The sequence below is a fragment of the Stenella coeruleoalba genome, assembly GCF_951394435.1.
Source record: "Stenella coeruleoalba genome assembly, chromosome: 14".
Lineage (NCBI taxonomy): Eukaryota > Metazoa > Chordata > Mammalia > Artiodactyla > Delphinidae > Stenella > Stenella coeruleoalba.
This window is the reverse complement of record NC_137160.1, coordinates 40,160,672-40,169,771: the sequence shown is the minus strand read 5'-3', so window position 1 is coordinate 40,169,771 and position 9,100 is coordinate 40,160,672. Positions and strand designations below refer to the sequence as shown.

General features: G+C 41.2%; 1 protein-coding gene across 1 annotated transcript; it reads right to left on the bottom strand.

Moving 5' to 3' along the window:
- Positions 1–1,363: 1,363 nt before the first annotated feature.
- ZSCAN30 (zinc finger and SCAN domain containing 30) lies at positions 1,364–8,583 on the bottom strand. The gene is made up of 3 exons (XM_079943031.1): positions 8,106–8,583; positions 7,692–7,830; positions 1,364–2,406 (listed from the first exon to the last, which is right to left on the bottom strand). The coding sequence occupies exons 1-3, from the start codon at positions 8,511–8,513 to the stop codon at positions 1,475–1,477; spliced, it is 1,479 nt and encodes a 492-aa protein (XP_079799157.1). The 5' UTR covers positions 8,514–8,583; the 3' UTR covers positions 1,364–1,474.
- Between the last annotated feature and the right edge of the window lie 517 nt (positions 8,584–9,100).

The following is a 9,100-nucleotide window of genomic DNA, read 5'->3' as shown; positions in this document are numbered from 1 at the left end:
GTATAAACAATGAGGTCCTACTGTATAGCACAGGGAACTATATTCAATATCCTGAGATAAATCATAATGGAAAAGAATATTAAAAAAGAATGTATATATATATATATATGTATAACTGAATCACTTTGCTGTACAGAAGAAATTAACACCACATTGTAGGTCAACTATACTTCAAAAAAAATTTTTTAATAAACAGTTGAAGTATATAATCAAAAGTATAAGTGTTAAAATCAGTTACTAAAAATGATTTACCAAACAAGATTTTCACCAAAAAAAGTACACATATATTAGGGTTGGGGGGTAAAAAAAAATCTACTAGAAGTACTCCAAAATGTTAACAAAGTTTCTATGGATGGTGGGATCGTGGGTGATTTATACTTTCTCATTTTCTGTACTATCAACATTTACAATTAATTCACAATCAGTAAAAAAAAACATTAAGTGGTATTAAAAACATGAAATCATTTGATTGTCACCCATAGGAAAAGGCAACTCTCTATCCATTTGAAGGATCTTTTAAGACTTCTGACTGGCCTCACTAATAATCCTACAACCTCTGGACACAAAAGCTGTCTCCCTAATTTCACCTCTCCTATTACCCACAACAGCTTTGATTATCACATCTTCTTCAGAAGTGACAGTATCAGGAAGGGAAATCAGGACATCTTAGAAGAGGACTCAAACTTCCTCTTAGGTATTAACTGCCCTCAGCAATTGTGAGTTAATTAAAACTGCCAAAATAAAAATTGGAGAAGTAGAGTTTTGAGGAATATTCAATAAATATTCATTGCCCTCACGTAGCTTAGCATCTGTGAGTCTGGTGATGAGAGGAGGGAACAGGGAATGAGGAAGGCAGACCTCCCATTCCCGTGTTCCTGTCAGCTTGCCATTTCCTGGGCCCCAGGGTCATGGGACACAAGCACTTCAGTCCCCACTGTCCCTCTAGCCTCCAACATGTATTCTTTCCTTGGTGTACAAACATGCCTTTTTCCATACAACGCAGCAAAGTCTTCCATCACTCTAATTCTCCTAAGTACTCCAAGAGAACTGGGATAGGCCACCCAACTCAGTGACTAAATAGGAAGAGAGGAACAAACACCTGTCCTGGCTTCTGAACCAGGGGCCCCCAAGAAAAAATTCCTGCCAGAGAGAAGAGTTCAGAGGAAGGGATGTCTCCAGATCCTCTGTTCATGCCATTGCATGTGCTATAACCTCTGCCAGTAACATTCTTCTCTTCCTTCTTGCCTCGGTCTGGCTAACTTCTACCCATCTTTTATGCCTCAACTGAGATTTCATCATATCCAGGAAGCCTCTAGTGACTCATGGACCAGGCTAGGTACTCCCCTGCCACACATGCATATATATATATCATATATCCCATTATATCACATATATATCATATATACATATCCCATTATTCACCCCCAAAGTGAATTCCTAGTATTTCATAGTTGTACAACTCTTACCCAAAGAGTTAAACTCTGGTGTGAGTTCTCTGATGCTGCATAAGGCCTGATCTATGCCTAAATGTTTTCTTACATTCACTACATTCATAAGGCTTTTCTCCAGTGTGGATTCTCTGGTGCTGGGTGAGGGCTGAGCTCTGATTGAAGGATTTTCCACATTCATTACATTCATAAGGTTTCTCTCCAGTGTGAATTCTTTGATGTTCAGTAAGGATAGAGCTTCTACCAAAAGCCTTACCACATTCAATACATTCATAGCCTTTGTCTCCAGTGTGAATTTTCTTATGCTGAATAAGGGCTGAGCTCCGGCTGAAAGCTCTCCCACATTCACCACATTCATAAGGTTTCTCTCCCGTGTGAATTCTCCGATGCCGGATGAGCTCTGAGCTGCCCCTGAAAGCTTTTCTACACTCACAACATTCGTAGGGTTTTTCACCACTATGAATTCTCTGATGTCTAACAAGGTCTGAGCTCAGACTAAAGGCTTTGCCACATTCTTTACATGCATAAGGTCTCTCTCCAGTATGAGTTCTCTGATGTCTAATCAGCTTTGAGCTCTGGCAAAAGGCTTTCCCACAGTCGAAGCACTCATAGAGCTTTCCCCCAGCGTGAATTCTCGGTTGTGTTATAACATTTGAGTTCAGACTGAGACTTCCTTCACCTTCATTACATTCCAGGACACTCTCTTCTGTGGAGATTTCCTTGTTGAAGCTTGTCAGGCTAAAATGTCTTTCCTGCGAAGGGAGCTGACTCATTTTGTCCCCTGAAGCACTTCCTTTTGGCTTCTCAAAATTGTCCAGACCTCCCAAAGCTTCTTCAACTACCTGTCCTGAAGGAGTTTCCCCAGGGAGTCGTCTTGAGGATATCATGGCTGCTGATGCCACACATTCAATCATTTCTTGCTTTGCTGTCAACAATTTGTCAGCCACCAGCTTGCCATCTAAAAATGTGAACAGAAAATGCAAGTGTCATTTGCTCCCCATGTTGGAAGAAAAGAACTTACTGTAGCAGAAACAGAAAATAAACCAAATGAAATAGGTATTTACCTATTAGAAGGAAAACTCTTAAAAACTAGCTTCCCAACCTAGAATTTAGAAAAGTGGCCTGTGGTAGGGAGAGTTGGCACCCTCAGAGAGTAATATAGACTAGAATGAGAGTCAGCATTGGAAAGGAGGGATGGTGAACAGGGCAAGAAATTAGTTAAAGGAGATAGTGATAAACAGGAGTGGCAGTGAGAGACCAGGAAGCTGGGAGACAATCTTGGGTTAGAGGAGAAGATGTGCTTTTAGGTAGTGAAGGAAAGCAAAAGAGGAGATAAAGAGTAATTAGAATAAAGACAGATGTCTAAGAGTCTTGAATCAGCAGTGCTTCTACAAAAATAGGAGAGCAGGAGATACAATTAGGAAATGCTTTAGAGGTTAGAATTGGACAGAGGTAGGTGGTACAAAGGTAAATTGCAGATTCTGGCAGGTTCTAAGTTGATCAAATGATTATAAGCAAATAGAATAAGACATGCAGAGCATAAGAAAAGTAATATTGTGAGTTCCTGACTCATTCTGGGGTCAGGTGGGAGTCTTCTATGTTCACTTTTTTATGTATAAATGGTCAAAGATGGTGGATGGAAACAAGAGGCAGATGTGACTGCCTGGTGCCAAACCTTCCGCTCTCACATGACACGCCCCTCTCATTTCTAGATTTCTAGTAACTCAGAATAGGAGACTACTGGATGATGGCTGAGGTAACTTCAATTATTTTGAGTGGAGAAAATCTGAAGAACTGTTAAGTTACTTTCGTCCCCCCCAAAGCCCTCTAAACTTATATGCATTTTACAGATCAGGAAACGAAGGCTCAGAGAGGCTATATCACTGAGGTAAGGGAACAGAATTAATAACTGGTAGAGTCAGGATTCTAACAAAGATGCTTAACATCAAGGCTTGCACTTTCCCCCATGTCATCTGCTTTCCCTACTGGAAGGAAGCAGGGCTGTAGTTGCACTAAGAAAAAAAAATTAATTTAAAAACCATTTTTATTTAGCTTCAGAAAAGTCATGTTTTTCTATAAAAACAATTACTTCTTTTTGATATTCTTGGAGTTCATCACACTTCAAACACAACAATAAAGGCTCACAATGATTACCTGACCAAAGCACGGGGCTATCCAGCTTCCCTTTTCCTCACTCCTTACCAGAAATCACAGATGGACAACACTGCCTCTTAGATCAGGACAGAACACTAAAATTCACACTGTTCTTGGATCTTAAATAGAAATTTAAATTACTCAAGGCTATGCTCGTTCAAAAAGGGAAAATTTATGAATAAAATCATAATATATAAAAAAGGCAGAAGAATAATAAGCACCAACTTGGTTAAAGTCAGAGACCTGACAACCTAATGAGAAATCTTGTGAAAGTAGTAAATAGGTCAAATTATAAAGAGTATACATTATAAAGGGTATAAAGTGGCAATAAAATTGTGTAGGGACAAATTTAGGGCTGTGAAAATTAGAAAAGCAATGTAATTTATAGGATTTAAAATACTTCTTCAAATTCTATAATCACATGAGGACAAATTATGAGACCAGGGAAAAATCTTGACCTTAGATGTATCGATCAGGAAAATACCAAGACTCTTATTCTTTCAACTATATATGTATATTACATTTTTAAAAATTAGGATAAACAGTTAACTAGAGTAATTCCTGGAAATGACAGAGATTAAAAGTAGAATATGAGATGATTACTTGAATATTTAGAAATATTGGTACAAAAATAATCCAAATAATCTAATTGATATCTTCCAAGAATGAATGATAATTTACAATCAAGCCCAAAGTCCAGATGCTGGAGGGCAGAGTACAGATTATAGGAAGCTCTTTGGAAGAGAAATAAGCCACAGGTTCCTCTGTAGAAGAGCTCTTCTATATAACATCCCCTCACCCCATCCCACTACTTCCCTACCTTTTCAGTGACCTGTATGGTCTAAAATCATCTTAACTCGGACTTGGCCTTTAATTGCACATGGACAAATATGATTCAGCCTTAATACTATATAGATGATGCTCCACTACCCACTCAGATCCCCTTCACCAACACAGTGCCTCCTTCCCCCAGCTGCTGTGACTGTTGGCTCCTAACGACCCACAGCTTCCCTGTTCTCTGGAGGTTGCCCTGGCTGATGAAAGCCACCTGGCCTAGGAAATTACTTCCACCCTCACTGCCCCCCAACCCCGCCTCAAGAAGGAACAACTCAGCAGTACAATTATGCTCCAGGGGGTCCTCCCAAAGCCCCACCTCATGGATTAAGCCAAGGCTAGGTTTTACCCGAGACCATATCATTGCTTGATCTTTTCCCTTCCTAACCCTACCTCTCTCACTCCATCACAGAGTTCTCCTGAGGAGCATGCCCTCAGTAAACCACCTGCACTTAAATCTCCATCTCAGGCTCTTCTTCTAGCAAAACATACTGCTAGGCTAGTGAAGAAGCTAAGGAAAATTATATATTATATTATATAACCAAGAGTGTAAGGTTATAAAAATGACATGGCAACTCTTACAATCCTATCAAGGTGGATTCCTCCAATGATTTAATCCTTATTGACCTAGGTAAAAGATGTGAAATGATCCACATTAATTCTTCAGAGGTGGAGCTAAGACCCTCAAGACTAAAAAAAGATCAGCATAATGAGATTTATCAGAAACCCAGTCAAGGCCATTCAAGACCATATACTTAGGAATCAGGCATAAACGGAGGATGAGGACATTTTGCTAAGGCCAAGGAAGGCTGGAAGATGGAATCACTGTGGCCATAAGTTGATTGAGTCAACAACATAATACCACTGTGAAGGGGCAAACAAATAAAAATATATAGAGTGCAACAAATAAGAGTTGGGGCTGTGTGTGAATCTACCTTGTAAATTGACCACATCTTCATTAGAGTACTTTATTTTTTTATCCCTGTACTTCAAATGAATGTGGAGAAACTGAAGCACATCCAGAGGAATGAGCTGTGATGACCGGAGAGATGGACCACAGATGGAATCAGAGGCAGTGAGATGCTTAGTTAAAAGAAAGTCAAAGGGCAGTGTACTCATTACCTTCAAGAACAGGTGTGTTTTATGAGGATTCTGCTAAACAAATAAAATAAAATGGAATTAAATTAAAACTGGAAGTAGTTCATATGGACACAGAGAAGAAGTTTAATACCGTTTTAGTTTGCCAGTCTGCCTGCTGTAACAAAATACCATACACTGGATGGCTTAAACAACAGAAATTTATTTTCTCACAATTCTGGAGGCTGGAAGTCCAAGATCAAGGTGTTGGCAGGTTTGGTGTCATTTGAGGTCTATCTCTCCTTGGCTTGCAGTGGCTCCTTCCCACTGTGTCCTTATACGGTTGTCCCTCGATTTGTGTTATGGTCCAATCTCCGCTTCTCACAAGGACACCGTCATATTGGATTAGGGCTCAACCTAACAATCGCACGTTAACTTATTTACTTCTTTAAAAGCCCTATCTCAAATACAGTCACATTTTGGGGTACTGGGTGGGGCTGGGCTTCAACATAGAAATTGGGGGGACATAATTCAGGCCACAACAAATATCAGTATGAAAAGCTCAAGAACGACTTAAAAAATTACAGCACAGTCTCTGTTCCTCAAGACCTTAAAAGAAGGAAATAGAAGTAATCGACCCTAACTGATTTAGATGTTTACCTACTTTAAGGCAGGGGACTTGAGGAGATGATTTTTTTAAATCCACTTGAATGTAGTTTTTGCTTGACGCGGAAAATATTTAAGTGGGCTTACTTGGCTAATGATGTGGGGGGGGCGGGGCTGGGAGGGAGTTTCCTAGGAGGTCTCAGTGTACAGATGCATGGATACCTTTGGTGAATGCCAAGGTCCAAGATCTAGCCCTTGACCTTGTGGCCTCATAAACCTAACTTTATCATCATACAATGCATAGATTTACCTCTTGGGGTTAACTCTCATTAGCCAAGCTCATGAAACTGAGCAATAAAACCATAACAAAAATTAATGAGTAATTTAACTGTCACACAGACCAGATTAGACTAATGTACGTTTTTATTATAGATAAGCTTCATAGGAATTTAATAAGATTGCTTGGTAAAGATGAAATCAGAAGGGTAGTTGGCTGTAACAAACTTGTTAATGAGAACAAGTTAATAGGCCTGATGTACATGCTGCCCATAGGGATGATTTTGCCAATAACATAATCAAAGCCCTTTTGGTCAGCTTCAAATCCACCCTTCAGTGCCCTGCCTGTGCTACACTTCTCCCTGGCCAGCTGACAACGATGTGAACTTTAACAGTAGGGGCTGAACAGACCCTGGAGGAGGAAGGGGCTTTTCTTCCTGGTGCTGGTGTGCTCTCTTTTTCCCTGCAATGTGTGGGGGACCCAGAAGTGCCAATCAGTTTCAGGGGCACCATCCCTGAGGGTGGCTTTGCAGCAAGTTCTGTGTCATGGCACCTCCCCATGGTGGGGGGGGGTGCTCCTGGCACCCCAGAGGGTAGCTTCTCAGTGAGTTCTGCCCCCTAGAACACACACTTTCCCCCCACCCATGAATGGCTTTCCTTCATACCCCAAAGAGCAGTTTCCCAGCAAATCTGCCAGCAAGCACTCAGGGAACATCTCCATCCAGTGGGCCATAGCTGTGTCCTCTCCAACAAGATCTGGATCTCAGTTCTGCCAAGGGAGGGGGAAGATGCAGCACCCTCTTGCAGATTTGTTCCTTTCTTGGGCGCTCTGCCTCAACCCTAGAGACTCCCTGTATGTGTTATTTCTGCATACTTTATGGGGGTTTTAAAAACTAATTAGTAAGTAATCCTCTGTCATAATTAATAATTCTTAACATTAAATTTTCCCTTTTCAAGTTACTATGTGGTTTCTCTTATTGATACATTATGCATCTCCATCTTAGGGACTGCCTTGTCAGTAGGACCATAATATTAAAAAACCAGAATACTGCTCTTTGAATATTATGGAGGTTATTAGAGAATTTTATTAGAGACCTTAATTCTTAACCCCAAATTAGAAATTATATTGGAATTTCAGGTTCTAGGCAGAGCCAATGGAAGAATATTTCTAGGCAAGGGGGCTTTTTCGCAGCACTTAATGACAGTCATAAGAGGCAGTTATTAAGAAAATGACCCATGCCACGGATTTAAGCCCTCACCTCCGCCCTCAACCCCCAATGGACTGTGGCGCCTCACCTCTCTCACAGTAACCCTGGGGCTCCTGAATCTCATTCTTGCCCTGGTTCTCCAAGGGCTCGAGCTGGATACTCAGCGACTTCAGTGCTTCCACAGATGTCATTTCCTTCCAGATCATTCCTTGGCCATGAGCTGTGTCCTAGGAGTAATCAAGTACCAACACTATGATCCTGAGGACATACAAGAGGAAAACCCCTAGATTAACAGGGCAGGGCAGCCAGAATCAGAAACTCATTCAGATGATTAGATAGAAAACAACAAGACGAAAAGCTCTAGTGACTTGATCCCAGTGCACAAATAATAACCCAAAGGACAAAAATTTTATAATTCTCGGGAAGCCCAGTCAAGGCCGCTTAGAATGGCTTCCTCATTAACTTACAGTCGGTAAAACAAGCAAATAAAACACCTACTTACCTGTTGCCTTGGTTCGTCAAGCTCTTTCTCCAGCTCCTCCAGCATCACCACGGCTTCCTCTCCACTCCCTGGTTGGTTCTCTCGAAGCCAGGTCTGCAGCTCCTCTGGCAGGATGCTCAGGAACTGCTCCAGCACCAGCAGCTCCAGGATCTGCTCCTTGCTATGCACCTCTGGCCTCAGCCACTGACAGCACAGCTCACGGAGCCGGTTCAGAGCCTCCCGGGGCCCCGCGGAGTCAGAGTAACCGAACTGCCTGAACCGCTGGCGGAAGGCCTCCTGACTATAGGCATTGCCCTGAAGGCCAAAGTCCTGCCCCCAAACATAATTTTCTTCTTCGACCTTCACAATTATGAGTCCTTCCTGCTCTTTTGGAGCATGGTAGACCAAGGCTGCCGACTTTCCTGCCATTCTGGGCAGAGATAGTCTGAAGAGGCTGCCTAGTTGAAGCGGGGAGGGGATGGACGTCTAGTGTCTGAGAGATTCTTTCTGAATTCCAGTTCTCCAAAGAGCTCCTGAGGTGGACAATGCTAATATCACACAGGGAAAAAAATGTGTTTAGAATATAAATTCAGGTGTTTGAAAACCAGTTGCCACCAAGTGTAGCACTGTAAAGAAAACTGACTAAAAGGGAGCTTCCGTGTAAATAATACATTTATAGATGATTCAGGATTTTTCTCAGGATGTAAAACGGAAAAGTTAAAGTACCACCGAAATAAATTCAACTTTTGGTAACAATGTTAGAGACAACATTAGGGATAATAACTAATGCTTATAAATCATGGAAATCAGGAAAAATACTATAGTATATTATCAGCTCTCAGAATAATAACCACCATTTTACTGAGCACCTACTAGATGCCAAGCACTAGCTAGATACTTGACATAAATTTAATATAATTTCCCTAATAATTCTATAAGGATAATCATAATTATGCCCATTTTCCAAATGAGGCTACTGAGAATCACAAGGGGACCAAAGACACACAGCCAGTAAG